At 47.9% G+C, this 24821-nt stretch overlaps 1 protein-coding gene across 5 annotated transcripts in view; it reads right to left on the bottom strand.

Moving 5' to 3' along the window:
• The window catches only part of TBC1D14 (TBC1 domain family member 14), a 124872-nt gene that overhangs the window by 19358 nt on the left and 80693 nt on the right, over positions 1-24821 (bottom strand). For 3 of the 5 annotated variants that reach the window (XM_008017992.3, XM_008017990.3, XM_008017996.3), the window contains 9 exons: positions 21207-21325; positions 19442-19524; positions 16648-16765; positions 14592-14698; positions 10960-11040; positions 8833-8927; positions 5641-5712; positions 4825-4953; positions 1655-1764 (listed from right to left, as the gene is read on the bottom strand). In XM_008017992.3, the coding sequence (XP_008016183.2) occupies positions 1655-1764; positions 4825-4953; positions 5641-5712; positions 8833-8927; positions 10960-11040; positions 14592-14698; positions 16648-16765; positions 19442-19524; positions 21207-21325 (914 nt within the window). The remainder of the gene's footprint in view (positions 1-1654; positions 1765-4824; positions 4954-5640; positions 5713-8832; positions 8928-10959; positions 11041-14591; positions 14699-16647; positions 16766-19441; positions 19525-21206; positions 21326-24821) is intronic. The other 2 variants (XM_073012523.1, XM_073012524.1) reach the window with 2 other exon arrangements.

Below are 24821 nucleotides of genomic sequence, written 5' to 3'. Positions count from 1 at the left end.
TCAGTCACCAGCGCCTTGTGGCGTCAGCTACAAGATTCAACCTCCAAACCCCTAGGCCTTCACGGCAAAGGTCAGCAGAGTGAGAACTGTCCAGGGTTTAGGACTGAAGCAACACACCAAAAATCCCAAAGGCATACTCTTAAGGGCACAGACAAGTCTGCTTCAGCTAAAGGGTCAGCTTCCTTTCAAATGATACTTGAATTTTACCTTCCCTTCTGCTGAAGAAAGTGGACAATGACAAAACCAGACCAGCCGGCTCTCTGTCCACAGTGGCCGTACATTTACCGTACGATTTAGTGGAACATGCCTTTCTGGTCAAACAGTACTTTCTTTGCTTCTGCGGAGCCCCTTCTGAGTCGGGTGGCGCCGTACGGTCACCCAGCAGCACATTGTGGGGCGAATCACTGCGGTCTCCAGATAAGGAACTAGGAGCTCAGAAGGGCTTCACAGCCTTCCCCAAGGCCACAAGGCAATAATGGGAGAAGCTGGGTTTGGGCTGGGCTGCTGGATCCCGGAGGCACCCTCTTCCCACCGCGTGACCTGAGAGGCTGCTCCCTTCCACGCACAGGTCTCCCAGCCCTCTTACCTGGCCCTCAAACACGGTGCTCTCTGGGCTAACAGCCACACCCATCCTCAGCAGCCCCTTTCACCACGGCATGAAGACTGCCTGGCCTACTGCTGCTGCGTAGACCTCTCAGGAGCCTCGTATCTGTCTGTCTCAGGATGCCTCTACTTACAGGTCCCACAGGCACCTCAAAATCACCCGTCTGAAGACAAATCCACTAACTGCCCTGGCCAAGTCTTCTCCCTTTGTCTTTGGTCTCAGCTGAAGGCATCAGCAAACCCCTCTCCCAACCCGCAGTCAGGAACTGACCAGATTCTCAACATACCCACAATATTTCCACGGGGCCTTCTCTCCACCTACTTCGGCTTTTTCCCCCTTAATTTGTCTCTCTGTTCCCAGGCTCTCCTGCTTCCCAGGTAACTTAGAACTCACAGCTGGATCTGCCCCACCCTCACCACAAGCAGCAGCCCCTGCCACTCCCCCGGCCCCGCAATCCTGCCCAAGCTCCAGAGCTCATGTCTAAGAGCCACCGTGACCTGGCCTCCCAACCTCACGCCTGCGGTCCTCTGTCCTCTACTTTCAGCCTCTACCCCACTGGACCTGGCTAGCGCCCGCTGACTCTGGAATGGCACATGTGCTGGTCACCTTCGCTCCGTGTACTCCGACCCCTGCACTGGGTCCGGGACCTCCTGCCTTCCAAGACAGCACTCATCTCACATGGACAGTGCCCACGGACACACGTGTCTCCCACAAGCCAGGAGCTCCTGACAGGCAAGTGCTGGCCTTGCTCCTCAGGCCACCTCTATACCCGGCAAGAGCCTGCACAGACCTGGTGCTTGGTCCTTTTAAGGAATGGACAGCACTCTGGAAACAAACAGGCCCAAGATACCATCTCTCCCCTTGAGGGAATTCAGGAGGGCCAGGCGGAGGCACTGACGGAAATAAAACACAGGGGCAGGGACATCAGGGAAGGCTGGAGAGCAGGACATGAGAACTCAGCCGGGCCGTGAAGAAGTTGGCAGAGAAGAGAGTGAAGAACAGGCAAGGGCTGAGAAATGCTGTGAAAACACAGGGAAAAGCCAGTCTTACCAATCAATTAGGTAGATATCTGGAGTTAGGTTGTTCTTCTTGAAATGGGCAAACAGTTTTGGCAAATTTTCTTCAAAGAATACCTCAAATGCAGCAAAATAAGTCAACATCTAGGGAGATAATATGAAATTTACTCAGAAACTATCTGCACAAGTTTCCAGTTTACAAAAAAAGTCAATATATGTATATCTTTAGATTCTAACAATTACCTTTTTACGTAACTAATACATTTTGAATGGCAACTTACTGTAGATACTATACAAATTATAAACAAGCACTATTTCTAATCTTCACAATGACATCAATGGCTACACCTCATCTTCTTCAATTCATAGAAAAGGGAACTGAAGCCCAAAGCAGTTACAGAACTTGCCAAATAAGGGCACAGGCTTCGTTCATGGTAAAACTGGGAATGAATTTGTGCCTGCCCTGCTACAAAGGTGGAGCCTGTACAGACTCACTCTATCCTAAAAACTAGGAATGTATGAACTGTGGAAAAGTATCTGGAAAGGCACGCACACCCCGTCCAACCCCTAGCACTTCCAGGGGGCTGCACGACTCATGTCTGAGTCAAGGGCAGCACCGCTCCAGCGGACAGATGCACACCTTTGAATGCAACGAGGGAGAAACGCTACAGGGAAAGGAGGAAAGGAGGGCGTTACAGCCCGTAGTTTACGGAACTTGCTTTTCAACGGTTGACAGTTTTTTAAGGAAACGAAACATACAAAGCTGGGAAGCAGTGCTGACAGCAGAAAGAACTCCGACTGGACTGGGGGCAGCACCCGTCTGATGGTGGCCCAGTTCTGCTCCAGGGCTCGCCAGCTGGGCACCTGGGGGCAGCACCCGTCTGATGGTGGCCCAGTTCTGCTCCAGGGCTCGCCACCTGGGCGCCTGGGGGCAGATCACAACTCTGGTGTCTGCGCATCTGAAGGAGGGGCTGTACTGTAGACAGTGGATCCCAAAAGGGAGTGGTCTTGCCTCTAAGGGAACATTGGTCAATGTCTGGAGATACTTCTGGTCGTCACAACTGGGGGCAGGTGCTGCTGGCACGGGGATGTGGAGGCTGGGAAGCTGCTCAGCATCCTCCAGCGCACAGGACATCCCCGGCAGAGTTACACAGCCCTAAGCTCAGTGGGGCTGCCAGGGAGAAAACCTGCTGCTGTCATGAAGACCCCACTCAACATTACGACTCCATGGTTTCTCCTTAAAAATACAAGCCATGATTTCTAAGCAGTTTCTATCACGTTTCCAAAGAGAAAGCTGGGGTCTTATCTTCAAAATCAGCAGAAATTTAGATGGAAATCATTTATTTATAAAAAGATAAAATTAAATTTACATGCAGGAATTATTTCCAGGAATTAGTATCACAAGCAACATAAGGCAAGTATATACTGTGTCAATGAGTTATTTCAAGAGTAAGAACGCTTCCTCAAGATTTATTTTCCGTTTCTGACCATTACTTTTCGTGGAAAGGTAAGTTTTTACCTGATTATGAAAGTCGTACCTGTAAACATTCACTGTAGAAAACTTAGGAAACACATAAACACTATTAATCTATCATTCAACAATCCATAAACACTAGTAATTCTGTGGCCTCTTTCCTCTTATTGTCAAATACAATAGTCTCTACAGTTTATGTTTTATCTCACATACACTGAAGAAATTAACATCTTGAACACTTCCTCACAATGCAGTTCTTTGCAAGCATCACTACTGATCACTTACCAAATTTAATTGACCATTCTGCATTCTCCTAACCCCATTTTCAGCGATTCTCACATTTACAATCGTAAATAAGTGTCATGACTATCTTTGTGCATAATGCTTTGTCCACATTTATGACTTTCTTAGAAGTGATTCTTATGAGCAGAACTGCACACCAATGCTATTTACAGCTATTGATACTTAATACCAAGTTGTCTTTCAAAAGGACTCTGCCAATTTACAGTTCCAGTAACAGCTACCAAATTTACCAACAGCTTCTAAATACTTTATGTACGTACTATCTGAGCAAGACATACTCAGTAAACCTTAAGATATCAAGGAAGAAATACTCTCTAGATGATCTAAACTAGTAGATCATTTTAGTCTTGAAGTACTGGTAATCATTATCAGCAAATCAAGACAACGATGGACGGGCACGGTGGCTCACGCCTGTAATCCCAGCACTTTGGGAGGCCAAGGCGGATGGATCACTTGAGGTCAGGAGTTCAAGACCAGCCTGGCCAACAGGGCAAAACCCCATCTCTACTAAAAATACAAAAAATTAGCTGGGCATGGTGACAGACACCTGTAATCCCAGCTACTAGGGAGGTTGAGACATGAGAATCGCTGGAACCCAGAAAGCGGAGGTTGCAGTGAACTGAGATTGCACCACTGCACTCCAGCCTGGGCGACAGAGCAAGACTCTGCCAAAAAAAAAAAAAAAAAAAAAACTGATGGGCTTGTTAAATTGGTGAAGTCTATGCTACAGAAAGAACAAAGGCTTAGGAACCAGAACGGATTCACATCTCAGCTCCTCCATTTACCAGATGCATGCCTTGAACGAGTCCCTTCACTCTGAGCTTCATCTCCTCACTGGAACAGTGCAGAGGGCTTATCTGGGAGGCACGTAAGCCCCACCCCCCACTGTCACCACCTCCCACTTATGCAGTATCATAAAGACTAGAACAGTCCACTAAACAAATGGCTGCCTTTCAAAAACTAAAGGAGTATGGTCTTCAACGTGTCTCCTTTCTCCTGAGTGTGGGCATGCTTCACAAAGCAGGGTGACGATGAGCAGCAACATAGCTCGGTTACAACGTTTTCTACCTCACAGGTCCAAACGTGGGCACTGCCAGCAAGCTGTGACTTTGACACCAAGTGTGTGTGCTTAAGCAGGAGCCACATTCTTCCTTCACTGAAAGAATACATTTTCCAAAATCCAGGTACTGTTTTTCTGAGAGAACGTATTAAGAAACCCAGACGTATGGCTACTAACCATGTCTTTTTAAGCTTCCATGCAATACACTGCTCAAAATCACCCTCCATCTTGCAGTGCTGCTTACTCTAAACATCTCTCCACAGAGGGAAAATAAATTCTGTTTTTCCACTGAAAACACAGACGAGTAAGCAACTCTTGACATTTAAACACACACAGCACCCAGGGCCCGAACACAGAGGATACTCACAAGGCCATGGTCCACTCTGAAAAACGCCATTTGACAGGGTTTATTCAAAAGGTTAGAAAAAGCAATAAAGGCATCTGCAGTATCTAAGTTCAAGATCAACACTGCCGCTATGAAGGACATGCCCTGGACCTGAGAAAGGAAAGGCACATTAAAATCACAGTGGACACAAGGGCACCGCAGCACGCTCATTTTAGCAAAGACAAACCTACCACCCTCATACTAGAAGGGTCCCCTAAGCCGCCCCACTCCCTGACCACCCAGTGCTGAACTGCCCTCACTCAGAACCACCACTCTGCCACCCCAGCCACCTGGCCTGCTCTCCTTCAGTCCCCACCCTTGCTCCTATCCCCCAAATAGAAAACCCTAAACCTGCCCTCTTAGGCCCACAGCATCTGAAATACTGCTCTTTCCTGTGTCCAGTGTCCTGGTGCTGTACACACGTGTATCTATCTCAATAAGCTTAAGACCAAACCATGCGTGCGCACACACATCCGCGAAGCCACAGAAGTATCAGCAGTGTTTTAATGGTTGCTGCTTTTAACATGGTTAAGTCTTCTTTGATTTAATGTTGGAAAAAAGTCCACATGCCAAAAATAAAAATTGCATTCGATTAAAATGTGATTAATGCCCCAGAGCAGCGATGACAACTCAATTTCTTTAAGAGGGAACTGTGTCAACTCACTTACCACGAGACTTTTCATTCTCCTCGGCAAAAACGAAGGCACTGGGTTGACATTTGCAGCTAACATGCGCTGGACAATATCTGACTTTCCTTTTAGACAATAATATTATAAAATACTGAGAAACTTCACTTACATAACCCACATCTGGTCGGTAACAAGTATAAGCGCCCAAAATACTGTGCAACATGTCATGATATGGACCACCCTAAAAGGATCAACACAGCAAAAACAACACATGCATAAGGATTGTTAGTGCTCACAAGAACATCCGATACTACTACTGCTGCCACTGCCACTCCTGCTATTTTCAGCATTATGAAATACGCCAAGCATGATGCCAGCAGCTCTATATGCATATGGAATTTAACAAATTACCCATTCACAGCTAGGGAAGTCTGCAGCTCACGCTATGAAACTGCACTGAAAAGAAGCTGGAGGACCAGGCAGGAGCACCACCCCAAATATCCTTTATTTGGCTCCTGCTGTATAACTGTGTTCCCTTTCAAAGTCCACCAGGAGAGCTAGGTATACAGGGGCTCTTCAAGGCAGGTGACTGCTCAGTGTCACTCAGGTCGTCTCCCACTGTGCCCCACATCTTGACTATCCTTTCTGCCTCTCTTCCCAGGCTTATCACTCTCCTTGTTTCTGTTGGTTTTCTGAATGGCAAGTTGAGGAAATATACTCTTCTAAGTCCTGGTGGCTACCATTTTGTTTAAACATTCTCCCAGCTCTTCCATCCCTCTAACATTTCCACTTGCTCTTATAACTGCTTCCAAAAATTAAAGTGTTGGAATTTTTTTCCCAATGGAGCACGTAAGAAAGTGCAGAGATGCCTCATGCTGAAGTTAGCATGTAAGAAGATACTACAAAAGGACAGGTTCAGTCCCAAATACTTATGGTCTATGTCTACCAGGCACCTACATTTAACACAAGGAATAAAAATCACACACAGTGAGAGATAAGAAGTCACTCCACAGGTGACCACAGGTGGCTTACAAAAGAATGCCATGGCCCAGACCACCATATTCTAGCATGTGAAAAGAGCTAAGTAAAAGAAGAGACAGTTCCACATCACAGAGGGACAAAAGGAAAAACAGCAATGAGAGGGTGAAAATGACAACATCCAGGGCTAGGGTGGGGGTGAGGGTCTGCAGTGGCACCAAATGCCAGTCTAAGGACTAGTGTGACTGTAATAAAGTTTTATCCAGGCCAAGGCTAAATAAGAAAATAAGAGCATCACAATGAACTTCTCTTAAATCTAAATGTTTTTAACTTCAAAGGTTTTCTACCATTGTAATTTTGATCCTTCCATCTCACTTTGGTGCTAAATGTCATTTCTTAAATGAAAAAAATGATGCAGCCGGGCGCCGTGGCTCACACCTAAGTATTTCCAGCCCTTTGGGAGGCTGAGGTGGGCTGATCATGAGGTCAGGAGTTCGAGACCAGCCTGGCCAACATGGTGAAACCCCTTCTCTCCCCAAAATACAAAAATTGGCCAGGCATGGTGGTGGGCAACCTGTAATCCCAGCTACTCGGGAGGCTGAGGCAAGAGAATCGCTTGAACCCAGGAGGTGCAGTGAGCCAAGATGGTGCCACTCCACCCCAGCCTGGGCAACAAGCGAAACTCCGTCTCAAAAAAGAAGAAATAATAAATGACCTTAACTGCTTTTGGACATCTCAGTTCCCCCGCTCTTCCCCTCAACTGTTCTTTGCTTTCTTTTTAGCAAACTCGATCTCTGCTCATTAGAAAGGTTACTAAGCTACTTTCTACCAGGGCTGAGAGGTCCCTACATTGGACCTGGAAAGAAACTTCTTTGGCCTCTACCCACCACCTCTTCCATCACACACTTCTGCCGCCACCTGGTAGGATATGGCTCTTTGACCTCTGGTTGGATTTAGTTCTTTTAGTTTCAAATTACGTTCAAAGAGATTTAATAACAACAAGCACTGTTATCTGCCAAGTACTGTCAACGGCCCTGTTAGGCTGGTATGATCATCCTATGTTACAGATGAACAAACCAAGGCTCAAAAAGATGGATCTGCCCAAAGCTAGTGAAAAGGCATTCTGTGATTAAAGCCCAAATTGTTTGAAATCAAAGGTGAAACTCCTTTCTAGAAAGCTGCCTCTCCTGGACAGCGGGGTGAGGGGCACGTGAACCGTGGGTGGAGGGTGGGGAAGGGCCTTTTGGGCTGGGGGGAAGAAAGCCTTTCCCCTCCAAGGGCAAGAAACAGGAGCAGCTCCAAGAGAGCGATGCAGGGGCCGCAAAGCATGGAGTGCACTGAGGCCTATGGCGACGAACTGGGGGAAAAGGGCAGAGAAGCTGAAATCTGCCCTGTGGGAGAAGCAGGGTTCCAGGAAACAGGCTCCTAGCTAGTCAACTAGCTACTGCAAGCCAGTGGGGTGCTCATCGGGCTCATGCACCAGACACCAGGACCAAGGCTGCTGGTAGCTTTGTAGATTCCCTGTTTCCTCTTCTGAAAAAATTTCTGAAGACCCACATGGAAATCCACAAAGACGAGAACCTGACTGAGTAAAGGCAGTGAGAACAGATGAGGGACAGGCGCAGAGGTATTCTGCAAGAACTGCCCCCCTGCCGCAAAACCCGTTATAGACAAGAAAGGGGTCAAAAGACCCCCAGATCAATGTCTGCTGGCTCAAAGAATAGAAGGTCTCTAAATAGAGTTCAGTTCAGATAACCCCACAACCTACCGCTAGCAGCCCTGTCCTGCGCTCAGATGCCCACAAGGAGGTTCCACTCTGCTCTTCCTGCCACCCAAGGAGCCTGTCTTATCTCCCACAGCCGGCTTCTGTCCCTCAGCTGTACTGTTCTCCTGGTCCACCTGCTCAGAAACCTGTCACCCTGGCTTGGCCACCCACCTTGGATGCCAGAGATTTCCCTTTCTCACACAGGCTCACTGCACTGGGCTCATCTGAGCCGAAGCCCATCACACCGCCATGGCCTTGCTGAGCACAGACTGCTACACACAGTCCTGAGAGCAGAGGAGTGTCCAGGAAAGCACCAGGAGACAGAGCCAGAGCCACCCATGGCCACCCTCTCAGACCAGAGGGCCCCGAGACATGTATCTCAAGAGGAAGACAGAATCGTCTTTTGGAGCACAAGTATGGACATAGTAAATATTTGTTGGAAAGGATCACTTACTTATTTTAAAAAGTCTAAATGTATTTAACAGTAACATCCACCCTACCTCCTAACACCCACAAAAACCCAAGTACCTTTCAAACTTGACAACAAATATACGCAGTTCAGCATCTATGAATTTTAGACAAAACGTATTTGAAAGCAACAAGTCACCACCTACTTACTTGCTGGAAAATGCAGAGATTAGGAAACGTTCTAGAAATGTCCAGTTTAATAAGCTCCAGACTGGCTTCTCTGTCTGCTGCTGAAAAACCAGCATCTGTCAAAAGATGCCAAAAATCATTACATTCCTCAAGGGCACGAATGTAGGACAATTATGAGCCTCTGAAGTTTTACAAGAACGAAAGACGCAAAAAGGTTCTTCAGAAGCACACTGACGTAATCACATCTTGACTCACAGTGCAGCCTCAGAGTATTTAACAGATTGCAGGGTTTCTTAGAGAACACAGCACCAGCTAATTCTAGATTAGATATCAGGTATTCATTAGGTGTTTTCTAGCATCTGATATCAAAATCTGACATAATACCTCTCACCAATAACAATCAGTAGAAAGCAAGGACAAGTAGGAGAATAAACACAAAGAAACTCCAAGCATAAACACACATGCACACACACGTCACACATCTTTAACATCTTCAGTGTAAACCCACTAGATGCAGAAACGAATGCAGTATTATACTCGTGTGATATTTCTTTTTTCTTTTATCTTTTTGTAGAGACAGGGTCTTTCTTTGTTGCCCAGGCTGGTTTTGAACTCCTGGCCTTAAGTGATTTGCCCACCTCAGCCTCCCAAAGTGCTAGGATTATAGGCACGAGTCACTGTGCCCAGCCAGTGTATAATATTTCTAACAAGTAATCATAAATAATTTGTTTTATACTTTTTTGAATTCTAATACCACATAGACTATAAAAATGATCAGTAAAATCATGTACTTCGTAACCAACAGAATAACCAACAGAAGTAATCATTCTTGTGTGTTATGGAAAATGCTAAAGGCATAATCTAGCAAACATGCAGTGTTCTTGTCTCTGTAATTCTGAGCTCCTCTATAAGACAGTATTCAACTAATCCCAGACACCAGGCTACTGGAAGTCACATGAACAACTTTAAAGGGAGTGACACTGGTTATGACCGGCCCTCCAGCATGTTAGGACACAAATACCTCTCAGGAACTGGGATGTTCTAATTCATTCTTTCTCTTTTTTTTTTTTTTTTTTTTTTTTTTTTAAGAGGGAGTCTTGCTCTGTCACCCAGGCTGGAGTGCAGTGGTGAGATCTTGGCTGACTGCAACCTCCACCTCCAGCGTTCAAGCGATTCTCCTGCCTCAGCCTCCCAAATAGCTGGGATTACAGGTGCACACCACCAAGCCCAGCTAATTTTTGTTTTTTCTTGAGACAGAGTCTCACTCTTATCACCCAGGCTGGAATGCAGTGGCGCGATCTTGGCTCACTGCAACCTTCACCTCCCGGGTTCAAGTGATTCTCCTGCCTCAGCCTCCAGAGTAGCTGGAATTACAGGCACCCACCACCATGCCTGGCTAATTTTTTTTTTTTTTTTTTTTTTTTTTTTTTTGAGACGGAGTCTTGCTCTGTAGCCCGGGCTGGAGGGCAGTGGCCGGATCTCAGCTCACTGCAAGCTCCGCCTCCCGGGTTCACGCCATTCTCCTGCCTCAGCCTCCGGAGTAGCTGGGACTACAGGTGCCCGCCACCTCGCCCGGCTAGTTTTTTGTATTTTTAGTAGAGACGGGGTTTCACCGTGTTAGCCAGGATGGTCTCGATCTCCTGACCTCGTGATCCGCCCGTCTCGGCCTCCCAAAGTGCTGGGATTACAGGCTTGAGCCACCGCGCCCGGCTAATTTTTATATTTTTAGTAGAGACGAGGTCTCACCATGTTGACCAGGCTGGTCGTGAACTCCTGACCTCGTGATCCACCCACCTCAGCCTCCCAAAGTGCTGGGATTACAGGCGTGAGCCCTTGCACCCAGCCTAATTTTTGTATTTTTAGTACAGACAGGGTTTCGCCATGTTGGCCAGGCTGGTCTCGAACTCCTGACCTCAGGTGATCCATCCACCTTGGCCTCCCAAAGTGCATGAGCCACCACACTCGGCCAATTTCTTATGAAAGCTTTTTACCTTTAATTTTTGCTTAAAAAAAAAAAAAGAACCCTTTTCTCGTGGAGCTTTTTATGAATCCACATCACAACCGTAAAGTCAATTTTCTTCACTATGTAATAAAGAATGACAAACACAATTGACCACAGCAGCTCGCTGGTTTTAGAAGAGACTCTACCTTCATTCTCCACTTCAGAGCCTCCCGTGCTAAGGGACCGCCACCTCTCCTTGGCTCGGGCAAGACAGATGTCAAAGAGCTCTGGAAGAAAAGCCTCTGGGTAAGTGTTATGTGCACATGTGAGTATTTTTCATCAAAACACCACAGAACATAGTACTATTTCCTTCAAATACTTAAGTTCAACTACAATAGGCTTAATGCACACTTCATAGGTTACTTAAACAATTCCCCCCAACGTGGCCTGAAAGTAATTTTATTGTTTAAAGACACAGCCTTAAACAAAGAAAGATTAAACACATCACCACTGTTTACTTCTATGACACAACCCAACCACAAAACTGCCTTGTTTTGGTCTTTGTGACTTGTCTACTGCCTCTCCCAGACCGCAAGATCCCTGGGGCAAGACGGTGAAGCTCTCTCCCTCCCTCTGTATCCAAAACACACAGCACTGGAACTGACACAGAGCAACTCAATCAATGAATGTCTCCCTGACCGAGGGAGGGAAGGAGGGACCAGCAGAGAATCATCTGGTTTCAAGTAAGGACATGATGCAATTGCCCCCACCTGGCACAGGCCTCCTCGTCTTGCTGCCTGGCAGTGGAGCAGGGGTGGGGGAGATCCCAGGAATACACAGAAGCTGCAAAACACAGGACTCTTGCTGGCAGAGAAGGCTCATGACAGCCTCCAAACCCCCATATTTACAACTTATTTTTGTGACAGCCTCTTTGGGTGGTTTGGTAATAGTTAAACAAGGCGACTTCACTAGCATACACAGACCTCCATGGGTATATCCATGCTCCCTTCTGCTTTCAAGGACAAGTGTGAAGGCTGAACCCACAGAGCTCCTTCTCAGTGCCCTGTTCCCCGACACAGCCCAGTCTCAGGTGCTTCCTGGTTGTCTGGCTTTTTCTTTTTTTCCCCGAGATGGAGTCTTGCTCTGTCACCCAGGCTGGAGTGCAGTGGCGCGATCTCGGCTCACTGCAACCTCTGCCTCCTGGATTCAAGCGATTTTCTTGACTCAGCCTCCTGAATAGGTGGGATTACAGGTGCACACCACCGTGCCCAGTGAATTTTTTTTTTTTTTTTTTTTTTAGTAGAGGTGGGATTTGGCTGTGTTGGTCAGGCTGGTCTCAAACTCCTGACCTCAGGTGATTTCCCCACCACAACCTCCTCAAGTGATGGGATGACAAGCGTGAGCCGCTGCACCTGCCACCACTCTGGCTCTGATGGTCCTGATCAGCTCCCAGATGTCTCAGGTTACACGCAATCACTAGTCTATCACTGAGACTTTAATTGCAGCTACCCATGGAATTTTGAGCACTTTATTTTTCCCATGATTACTTTTGGAAAATACAGCAGAGCACATCTGCCTTCTGGGCAGTGTACACTATTTTATTAAAATGTAATCCAAATTCTAGTTTCACTATTATAGTACCAGTGTCCAAAGGAGTAAGTAAGCATGTATGCTCCCAGGACAATCCCACACTGCTCTGCGCGGGTGCCTCATGCACCTGGTGGCACTTCCACCTGCTGTCAGCCTCTAGGAGGCAGGCCAAGCTTTGGTCATTTTGGCCAAAGGTGGATGAATACCATTGTGTGGCCATGGCCACCAGGGAATCACTTCCCAAGTGAGAAGTTTGACAGTTAAGTCACACAGGCTACCAGCCTCGGGGTTCAATGGTCAAAGTGTCAAGAGTTTTAGGATTCTCCCCCATGGTTTTACTGGTGTGTATCTGGGGAATGCTGGAGGCTGGATGGCTACCACACCTTATTCCCAGACCCCCTGCTCCAATGTCAAAGCACAAGACTGACTGAGGCCCTAAAAGTGAAGTTTTAATAGTACTATTAGGTTGACTTTCACTAAGTTTCCAATTGTACAACCACAAGAGCAAAACCTTGGGGCTCTCCAAGTCAGAACACGGGCTTTAGGATTAGCCTGGGCTAGGATCAGAGTCCTGGGCACAGTCCCAGCCTTTCCAGGATGCTGAGCCTTCTCTAGAGGAAAATGAGGTCAAGGTCGCACTGTTGATATTAAATAAGATCCATAAGTAAAAAACCTAATATGATTCTTGGTACTCAGCAATCAAGTTTGTGTTCTTACACTGGCTTGGAGATGTAGTAAAACCGAGATTAAGCAGGACCCAATAAGGCGGCATTCATTCACATGGCAGGCGTTTCTTAAGGGCCTGCCACATGCAGAGACCTAGGCTGGGTGAGGGTGAAAAGGCAGAGAGCACAGTAGGTGAGGGCCCAGCTTCCTGAGCACCAGTGCTAGTGGGGGCCACTGACACTGCCCGGCTCACAATACAAGACGGACACAATGAACACAAATCGAGCCAATACCAAGGTTCGGACAAATGTCTAAGACTCGTGTCTAAACATGTAACTGATTCATCAGCGGTTTTGCCCAATCCAAAACAATATGGTCCATAGGTTTTAATTTAAATAAAATCCACCCAGGCATCCGTGAGAAACACAAATTAAACACACACACAAAGGACTGTGCATTCCATCCAATCTGCAGAGACAGAGTTTAGAAATAAATGCTCAGTACTTTCTCCAAACCTCAACTTCTGAGGATGCTTTCAAAAATCCATTTCCACAAGTTAAATGTTATTCATCTTCTGACACAGACAAGTTAAAACAAAGTTTTGGTAGGTATGGATTTAGCCGAAAGAGGAAGTTCTGGGCCCCCACGTTCCTCTGTAGGACTGCACCGCACAGAAGCCAGTCACCAGCCAGCCGGCTGATGCTCCACGAGGGGAGACCCTGCCTGGGATGAGGCTAAGCTGGCCTGTCAAGATAAGAACAACAATCAAAACCCCAACTAGAGAGCGAAGATACCAACCAACTGTTTAAACTCGAGGCCTTCATGAGCATAAAAACCACATCATCAACTTCCCAGGCAGGTCCTAGGCCCCAGAAACAGCAGGAGGGCAGCCCCGTCTTTCCACAACTCAGAATGCAGGCATGGAGGCAGAAGTGAAAAGAATGGCTGCCAGTATTAATCACTTAATTTGAAGACTGTGGGCTCACGGCACCTATTACACACTGGACACGCTGCAGAGTGCTCGGGACATGTGGGGAAGCGAATTCAGTCTGAGGGAGGAGGTGTACATGCAAACTGAGTAGATGCAATTCAGCGAGAGATCACTGAGCATGGTTTTCACCCAGCTGACAAACCCCCAGAGCCCCAAGGACCCCAGTCCCAGAACAGTATGTTGTCCCCTCCAAGGCTGCCTGAAATAAATCCCACAAAATACCAACAGACACCCCAGTACAACAAACACCCTCACAGCAAGAACCACCTGCCCCTTCCACACTCACTTCCTAGTCAAGCCTTGCCTTCCTAGGACTTGGATCCGTGAAGCTCAGGCACCTCCCCAATGCTCTGAGCCCCGTCTTCCACGCTTCCTCTACTCAAGGGCTCCTGCACTGAGCTTTCAGGTAACTGGAGTGCACAGCACTAAACGCAGGCCTCTCGCCTGCCCCTCTCTCCTGAAGGATACAGTCTCCTGGTCTCTCAAAAGACACAGATTCATGGCAATGGTTGCCTTTCTTTCCAACAGGGCAAAAGGGAGAGAAGACACAGGGCCTGGGGTGGACTCCCCAGGATCATGCAGGCCACTCACCGTGGGTGATATTTAACTCGTTGCCAATGGCTAAGCTCCAGACTTTGCCTCTCACACTTGGAGGGATTCCCTGCCACCATAAATCTCGAACTTTTCTAGAGCACCACCTGGACAAAAATGGAAGCAAGAGTTTGAGTTTGTTCTACACAGACATTTGCCTACCTGCGTGCCTAGCCCCGAAGCACCAAGAGCTGGGATGCACCGTTATTAGCAAGCACAGCCCCTGCCCTCAGAAAGCTGAGAGTTTAAGGCTCTGTAAAGATCAAATCAACAATCTCCTTCTGCTGGGCAGCTGCCGTGGCAGGTATGGAAGAGCACAGCACAGCACGGGACACCACGAACCGGAGGCCCAGGCACACTCTAGAGCCAAGTTCTGACTGACCTGGGCACATGAAGGATGGGAAGGACTTTCTGAGCAGAAAACACAGGAAAGAGCAATGGCCTGGCCTCCTACAGGAACAGCACATAGCTGAGAGTAGGTGAGGAGTGCCAGGCGGCACTGCGGCAGCACTGGAGACAGAAGCAGACCCCAGCAGAGTCAGCAGACGGCTGCCGCACCGCCAATACAGGCCCAGCGCCCAGATGTGAGCTGGCACGCTCTAACTGCAGAGAAGAACTGCTGACTCAGAACATTCTGGACTGTACAGATTCCTTCAGCTCTGCTGGGACAAGGAACACACAGCCTGGGCAACAGCCTGGGCAAACCAGGCCCACGTGGTGCCTCTGAACGCAGCATCGTGGGGAGCACAGACGTGAAGCTGCAGAGAGCAGGCTGCATCCTAACTCCATTTTTACCTGTGGAATCTGGACAAATCATCTGTCCTCTCTAAACCTACACCATCCTCTCGAAAGTCAAGATGATGAAACCTACACCCAAGGGCTACTGTGAGGATGAAGTGAGATAAAGTACAAAAGCACCCAGAACAGTGCCAGGCAGCGTCTGTGTGCAGTCAGCGGGAGCTGCTGCGGGTCTGTACGCAATGCATTCAGACCACATCCAACCCAGAGCCCTGTAGGATGGACCAGAGTGGTCTCCCTCGGTGGGAGCAGTAAGCATTCTGAGAACCTCTGTTCTTGTTACTAGATCCCCTGTGAGAACGGGTATAAAGCGTTTCCTGACAGCATCAATCCTTTTGAGGACACTGCCTTAAAAAGCCTGCTCTGAGCATATTTTCCTAGTGGAGACCCTGAGAAGGGCCGTGTGACCCCTGCAGTGCTGACATGTGGGACGAGAGTAGAAGAGAAGCCGGCATCCAAGCTCCCCAAATGCCTCTGTGTGCAGCCCTGGGACTTCCGCCTGCACACTGGCCCCCACCGTTCTGAACACGAGAATAAAAACAAGATCCACAGCTGCCCCTCAGATGTAAAGAGGGCAGCAGCTGCCAGACTCTGCCAGGTGCACTCTACTGGACACTGGAGTCACTATCCTCAAAGAGAGGAACACAGCGGCCTAAACAGACAGCTGTGTGCACAGAGAACCACAGGGCCCTAGAGCCAGGGTAGGTGCAGCAAGGTCTTCCCTGAGCTTTGGAGAGCACACAGGAGTTAGCTGGCTGAGGAGGTACAGGACAAGAGCATTCTGGGCACAGGGCCTGGAACATGTGAGGCCCCAGGTTTAAAAGCAGTAACACCTATGGAGGGCTCCCTAGGGAGAGGGCTCTGTCCAAGTGGAGGAGAGGCATCCGAGGGTGAGGCTGCTGAGGAAGGAAGGCCACCTCACTAAGGGTGTTGCCCGCTAAGCTAAGGGTTCAAACTGTGTACTGAGAGTCACAGGAAGTTACTGAAATTCTAGGTTAAGGGAGGTGACACCAACTCATGCTTTAGAAGCTGGCTCAGGAGATGAGAAGAAGGTGAACTGGAAGGGAGGAGAAGAGATTATCACAGTCTCCAAGCAAGGGATGGCGCGGGCTGAGCCAGGGTAGAGGGAAGGAAGATGACGCAACTTCAACTCGCTGCATCCAGGGTGTCACTGCTGGCTATGACGACTACGGCTGTGGCCCACAGATTCTAGACAGAAATGCTCTGCAGTTCAGCCGCACCCAGAGCCATGTCTTACATTGTTTCCCAGTTAGGTAAGATCTCATTATTCCAGGTGAGCACAGCGTTTCCAATGCTTTCCTCGACTCTACATCTTTCTTCCAGCTGCTTCTTCCTCCGCTGGGCTTCTTTCAGCTCTAGAAATCACAATTTAGAAAAACAACGATCTACTAACTGATATGGACCATTTCCAGGCAAGGTGATTTTCCTGTCACACTGCAAACACACCAGGAAAACGGCCCTGAAGCAGAGCGAGCATCAGCTCCAGGGCTCACTTTGCACCAGATGGACTCCAGAAGGTCAGGCATTATCCACCCTTTAGTAAGCCTGCAAAGTGTAACATCTATACAGGAAAGTACACAAAGAAGAATATGATTCAGTTGACTGGGCACGGGGGCTCACGCCTGTAATCCCAGCACTTTGGGAAGCCAAGAAGGGCGGGTCACCTGAGGTCAGGAGTTCGAGACCAGCCTGGCCAAAGTGGTAAAATCCCATCTCTACTAAAAATGCAAACATTAGCTGGGCGTGATGGCAGGGGCCTGTAGTCCCAGCTACCTGGGAGGCTGAGGTAGGAGAACTGCTTGAACCCAGGTGACAGAGGTTGCAGTGAGGTGAGATAGCATCATTGCACTTCAGCCTGGGCAACAGAGCGAGACTCTCTCTCAAAAAAAAAGAAAAAAAGAAAAAAAAGAACATGATTCAGTTACTACAAAACAGAAAAATCCCTGAAACTACCATCCTGATCAAAACAACCGCACATTACTAGAAGCCCCTCCTGTGCTCCCAGCCCTATCCCCTTCCAAATGCAGGCTCCATGCTGACTCCAACAGCTCGAACATTACTGGTTTTTTTTTTTTTTTTTTTTTGACGTCTTGTTCTGTCACCCAGGGTGCGGTGCAGCGAACACAATCTTGGCTCACTGAAACCTCCGCCTCCTAGGTTCAAGTGATTCTCTTGCCTCAGCCTCCTGAGTAGCTGGGATTACAGGCACCCACCACCACACCCAGGTAATTTTTGTATTTTTAGTAGAGATGGGGTTTTATCATGTTGGTCAGGCTGGTCTCAAACCCCTGACCGCCTGCCTTGGCCTCCCAAAGTACTGGGATTACAGGTGTGAGCCACCACGCCCAGCCTTGAGCATTACTCTTAATCTACAAATAGCAACTTTGAGAAATACCATGCATTTAGTTTACATATACTCTTTTTGTGTGTGGTCAAATTTACCATTTTAACTATACAGTTCAGTGGCATTAAGAACATTCCGACTGCACAACCACACCACCATCCATCACCAGAACTTTCTCATTGGCCCAAATGAAACTGTCCCCATCAAACACTAACTCCCCACTCCCTGTCTCCCCAGCCCCTGGCACCCACCATTCGACCCTCTGTCTGTGAGTTGGACTGCTCTAGGGGCCTCACAGAGGTGGATCACACATCATTTGTCCTGTTTGGATTGACTGGTTTCACTTAGGGTATCTTCAAGATTCCTTCATGTGGCCGCATGTGCCAGAATTTCCTTCCTTTTTAAGGTCAAATATTATTCCACTGTACATATACACCACATTGTTATATATTTTTATTTATTTATTTTTTCAGACAGAGTCTTGCTCTGTCGCTCAGGCTGGAGTGCAGTGGCATGATCTCGGCTCACTGCAACCTCCACCTCCCGGGTTTGGGTTCAAGAGATTCTCCTGCCTCAGCCGCCTGAGTAGCTGGGACTACAGGCATGCTACACCACACCTGGCTAATTTTTTATTTTTAGTAGAGACAGGGTTTCTCCATGTTGGTCAGGCTGGTCTCGAACTCCCGACCTCAGGTGATCCACCCTCCTTGGCCCTCCAAAGTGCCATGATTACAGGCGTGAGCTACCGTGCCTGGTCTTTTTTATTTTTATTTTTAGAAAGGCAGACTGCCACATGCAGTGCCTCATTTGGATGTGTCTGGAGTCTTGGAAGCCTGACGACTGTACATTTTCTTACAAATGGAGCCTGTCTGGAGGCTCCAGCAGGGGAGTGCAGCTACTCATACACCCTGACTGAAGACCGGTCCTCTATCGGGGATGGTCATTCTCTTTGACCAAACACACAGCTTCAGGAGGGACCCACATGGAGTGCCAGTGGGGAAGGGGACACCAGGCTAGCCAGCAGATCAGCCAAATCAACCCTGGTGATCAATGGAGTGACAGATATGACAGCCAGAATGCCCTCACATCCATGTTATATATTTTTAAAATCTCCTAGAAAAAGAGTTTAAGTGTTGCAAGGAATTTTATCAAAACATCTTCTTGGAAACTTAAAAAACAACCCAGAGAGGGAAATAAATGTACATACCATTGATGGCTGAAACGTTCTGTAGTCTAGTATTTCTTTCTTACACAGTCACTTTTCTCACGTCAGTTCAAAGTGCTTTTCTCTTGAATAAAGCTACCAGGAATGGATAGTAACCTTCCACGCAAGACACAGGCGCCCTGCTCCAAAGCCTGGGGCTTTACAGCCCACCCAGGACAGCCTCGGGGGGCTTCTGGGATGAGAGAGGTCTCCTTGGGAGGCTCCCAGCAAATCCTGCGGTCTCACTGCTTCTCCTCTTAGCCTGCCTCAACGTCCCCGAGTCCCTGTGGCCCGCCCATGCCACCCTGCGGCCCCGTTTTCACTTGTGGGGGCCTTCCACATGCATTTTTTTCTTTTTGGAAGATTACAAATTTCAAGGACTGAAGTTCAGGTTCTATGACTCTAAATAGTAAAAAGAAAATAACCAGAAAGACACAAATCCTGTGCTGCCCGATTTAACCCAGCAAGTGTGAACCCCATTACCTCGCTTTTTGGCCTGAACCACCATTTCTTCATACTGCTGTCTGTGCTTCTGAGCTTCTTCAGCTGGTTTTGCTGGGAGATTTCTTGATAGGAAAGAAATGAGTTTTCACCATTATAAATACCACATAAAAGTCTCTGAGAAAAAAACCTGAAACATAATTTCCTAAAACATAGAAAGCTCAAACACTAAAAACTCATTTTTTTAAGATTACACAGTTCTTTCACAAGCTTTTATAATACTTTCTTACAAAAACAAGTTCACTATAAAACAAATGAATGGGCTAGGCATAGTGGCTCACGCCTGCGATCCCAGCACTTTGGGAGGCCAAGGCGGGCATATCACGAGGTCAGGAGATCAAGACCATCCTGACTAACACAGTGAAACCCTGTCTCTACTAAAAAATACAAAAATTAGCCGGGTAAGGTGGCACGTGCCTTTAGTCCCAGCTACGCGGGAGGCTGAGGCAGGAGAATCGCTTGAACCCAGGAGGCAGAGGTTGCAGTGAGCCAAGATCACGCCACCGCACTCCAGCCTGGGCAACAGAGTGAGATTCCGTCTCAAAAGAAAAAGAAAAAAAGAAAAAAAAAGAATGATAAAGATTAGCAGGAAGAAAGTAACAATTATCCACAACTGCAACAGTAATAAACACTTAATCTTTTGGTATACTTTCACCCCACACTCCAAAGAAACTTTGATTTGACTGCAATACCCTAATAACTGTCAACACTTAATTCTTGAAGCAGGGCGCTCTAACAGCATTTGTTACATGTATGTATGACGACATTTCCTGACCAGATTTTTAAAGTGAACAGATTTTGTACTAGCTACATGGTTCATTTGTCTTTTTACATATACACAGATGTGCACCTTAGTTCTAAGCACCTTGGTATACCTTCAAAACCCATTAAAAAATGCAATTCGTGCTCTCTTTCAGAAGCGTGCTTGTGACTGTACTGACACTGGGGTAAAGGGAGGGCAGGAGTGTCTGGCTGCCTGTGTCCCTCACACGACAGGATCCACATTCACTGGGACATTTTAAACAACCATCACTTGCTGCAGGAGAGTCCGCCCGTTCACCTTTCAGAGCATGAAAACGACTGGTCTTCAAAGGGCAGACTCTTTTCCTGATGGCTTCTAACTTTCCAGTCCTCTATTTCTCTCCCCAACACAAATTTTCAAGGATAAGAATTAACAGTAGAAGACACCTTGTTTCTTTTTTTTTTTTTTGAGATGGAGTTTTGCTCTTGCTGCCTAGGCTGGAGTGGATCTCGGTTCACCACAACCTCTGCCTCCCAGTTCAAGTGATTCTCCTGCCTCAGCCTCCCGAGTAGCTGGGATTACAGGCGCCCGCCACCACACCTGGCTACTCTTTGTATTTTTAGTAGAGACAGGGCTTCACCATGTTGGCCAGGCTGGTCTCAAACTCCAGACCTCAAGTGATCCACCCGCCTCGGCCTCCCAAAGTGCTAGGATTACAGGTGTAAGCCACTGGGCCCAGCCGACAACTTATTTTTAAATGCTAAAGTAAAAAAGAAAAATCACCTGCATGGAAAATCCTGGTCAAAACTTCTATGCTACAGGACAGTTTTCCAAATTGGCCATTTACTATCATTACAGAACACATGTTAATATAGGGAGTAAGAAGTAATTCTGGCTTATTCGTCTTCCCTTTCTGACCCTAGTTCTTCTCTAACAAAAAGGTGCTTAGCAAGCTGTACTTATTTCCTGAAGCAAACACTCTACAGAGATTCTTCTTAAACTCACGCTGGTCTGTCCTCGAGGATGAGTGCGGTGGTGGAAAGTGGTTCAAAGTCAAGATTCTTCCTCACATTCTGCTTTGGAGATGGTGGCTTGCTAGGTCTTCCAGCCTTGTCTTCATATTCCTAGGACAAAGAAACCAGGATGACTCCAGGTCCATTCAGACAGAATGAAGTCCTCAGAACGCGAGAAAGTTGTTCTGTCGTGAAACTCTTTTAAGCCAATTTCGAGGACAATTCACCGAAAATCTTTCCTGCTATTCAGAAGGAAAAGCCGCTGACTAAAGGGGTCTTTTTGGAGATGGAGTCTCGCTCTGTCGCCCAGGCTGGAGTGCAGTGGCGTGATCCTGGCTCACTGCAACCTCCACCTCCTCGGTTCAAGCGATTCTCCTGCCTCAGCTTCCCAAGTAGCTGGGAACAGAGGCGCCCACCACAACGGCTGGCTAATTTTTTGTATTTTTAGTACAGATGGGTTTTCACCATGTTGGCCAGGCTAGTCTTGAACTCCTGACCTCAGGTGATCCACCTGCTTCAGCCTCCCAAAGTGGTGGGATTACGGGGTGAGCCACTGCGCCCAACCTAAAGGGGTCTTAGAGTTCCAAAGTTGAGACCACTGCTTCATGACATGACTGTGCGCTTCCCTCACTGGTGGGGAAATAATAAAGGATCTCATCATCAAACGCTGTCTCCTGTCTCAGGTCTCCTGTCTCCTGGGTAAGAGGCATGTTTTCTGTCTTCTGGACACTGTAAATTTTAACTGATTATTATCATGGCCACTGGGAAGCCACCAATGCAAATTGTTACGTAAATAGTTTTGCCATGGCCTGGAAATCTAAGAGCAGCCGCCACACCACTGGGTCACCGGTTCACCCACGCACTGCAACCACAAGAGCTGGGTCACACCTGGTGACCCACATTCCAAACGCCCAGCCAGAAGAACTCAGGAGAGCCGAACAAGTTGGTGCTTCTGAAATAACATGTGGGTACTTTGCTCTGTGCAAAATCAAAACCACAATCATTTAAGATAATTATAGAAAACTAACAAGATATTACAGACAAGGCTCTCAGGACTGCCCCTGAAGGGAAGATAATCTCATTGAGAAGACAGGACAAAGAAAGGTGGCGTTAACCTAAGATTTCATGTTTGTCATGAGGTGGTAAGAAATTGCTAAAAGAATTTCAGGGACACTAGCTGTCAAGAGGGGTGTTATCGGTGAAATTATGCAGCAAGCAATTATTCTCTTAGCCAGAGAGGCCTCTAAAAAGTAAAAAGAAATAGATTATTTCCTCAAAATACACAGGCTATGAGAAGGATGTGCACCAAGCAGCAGTTGGGAGGGGCGGTTTCTGTACACCTGGATGTACATGGTCACATGTCTTAACACTGTCTACTGTGGCTTAACATGGTTTCATTACAATTCTAAAATTACTTCCACTTACCAGAAACTGAAAACATGGACTCATTCCTTGCTGGATTCAAGCATCTGAGCATCTACGCTGTACGGGGTACACAGTCGTGACCTAACACAACACTGGCCCTCATGAAGCTTCAAGTCTAGCACCTGAATGTCAAAGTCACCAATTTCATAGGAAATCAGTCAAAAGCTGTGTGTTAAGATTCTGAGGCCTGCTGCATTTTAACAAGAATTAGCAACACATACCCCATGAGGTGCTACTTATCTGCTGAGCCTGGTCTGGTGAACTGTATACCAAGGCCAGAGATGTTGGGCCCAAAATCAGCCGTGGCAGGATGTGGATGCCCATGTCTGTCGGCTTCTGTGTGCTCTGTGCGTGTGGACTCATTTTGTCTTCACAGCAATCTGCTTGGTAAGTGTCACCCATTTTATAGACAGCGTAACTGAGGTTCAAAGTGAAGTGACTTGCCTGAAGCATACAGCCAGCAAGGCTGGGCCTGCAGGACTCCTTCCAGTCTGCCGCCCTGAGCAGGCCCAACATCATCTGTGAATACACTCAAACCCACAGGTGTGCAGTTTTAGAGGGGAAAGCCTGAGTCCTACACGGCTTAGGTGTGGCCTCTGCAGCCAAACAGCTCTGGAAGCAAATTCAGATCCACCAACCACCAGCGATGACCTCGGGCAAGGTACTCACTTCAAATCCCTCAGCCTTCTTTCCACATCTGCAAAATGGGAAACCCCGCCTGCCCCACCCCGTGAGGGCAGCTGGAAGGAATGAGGCGACGTCACAGCCTCTGGTGCACAGGGACTGCCAGGGAAGGACAGCCCTTGTTACTCTGCGCCACTAGCTTTCTCTCCCCTCAGACCTGAAACCACGGAAAAGGCAGAAAACCACGCTCCAGTGCCAAAGAACAAACCAGGAGCCCTGCCAAGTTGCCAACGGCACAGATACAAAAAGTAGGAGTAAAAGGAAGTAAAAGACTTGAGTCATGACCAGAAACGTCAGATCGCTTCAGTCAGAGCTTCTTACTATTACCAACAAACAGCGGCAGCGGCTGACGCTAACAAGCCCAGCACTTCCGAGTGCTTTACGCGCGCACGCTGGTTTAACTCCATCTCCCTCCACACCCGCCCCCCGAAGGGGCTACCCCACCCCCAGACCATGCTGGTTTAACTCCATCTCCCTCCACACCAGCCCCCCGAAGGGGCTACCCCACCCCCAGACCATGCTGGTTTAACTCCATCTCCCTCCACACCAGCCCCCCAAAGGGGCTACCCCACCCCCAGACCACATTGGGCTAACTCCCTCTCCCTCCACACCAGCCCCCCGAAGGGGCTGCCCCACCCCAGACCAAGCCAACAAGGCAGCTGCACAAGGACACGCTGTACCTCACCAGCGCGAAGCTGTGGCTGTGGTCAGATGGCCCAACAAAGGTTCAAGAAAAAAAAAAGCAGGGATGCAGGCTACCTGAGGCAGGCACGGTTTTCTGCCTTTTCCAGTGGTTTCAGGTCTGAGGAGAAGAAAAAGCAAGTGCCACAGACCAACAAGGGCTGCCGTTTCTCCAGCACTCCCTGTGCACCAAAGGGATGTGGGGACCCAGAGGTGTCCGTGACTCGCCCAGCGGGCAAGCGAGGAAGCTGGGTCACAGGCCACGCACTGGGGTTCCGCAGCCACATTCCTCATAACAGAATTCACACAAGCCTCTCGCAGGCATGCATCAGAAATAATCCGTCATTCAGATTCAATCTCAGTAGTTTTCACAACCATGACCGAAACCTCAAATACTGAATTAAGTGCACAGATTAGCAGAGATGTAGGGTCAGATGCTTATGTTTTAATCACAGACCAAGACATGATTAAAATAACAAAGTGATAGAGGGGGCCTGGCCTGCTCATACTTGAAATCCCAGGCAAATGCCCTTTCCAAAACGTCAGGCAGCCTTTTAGAAGAGAAACGGCGTTGGAAATGGTGACAGGTCCTGCTCTAGACCTGGTTCTCCCAGGGCAACCTGGAAGTGACAACAGTAAGCTCACTGTCCAGGCCAGACAAACCAACTTTAGAAACAAGAAAGAGGACTGTTCACTCCCAGGATCCCGGAGGGGAAGAAACAGCACCTGGAGAAAGAACACTCAGTTGTGGATTATCAGACCTAGGGTCGGGCTAGCAAGGGCTAAGGCTTGGGAAATAAAACCAGAGTTCTAGGTA

The sequence above is a fragment of the Chlorocebus sabaeus genome, chromosome 27 (assembly GCF_047675955.1).
Source record: "Chlorocebus sabaeus isolate Y175 chromosome 27, mChlSab1.0.hap1, whole genome shotgun sequence".
NCBI lineage: Eukaryota > Metazoa > Chordata > Mammalia > Primates > Cercopithecidae > Chlorocebus > Chlorocebus sabaeus.
Note: the sequence above shows the minus strand (reverse complement) of the source record. Positions and strands in the feature narration are given on the sequence as shown.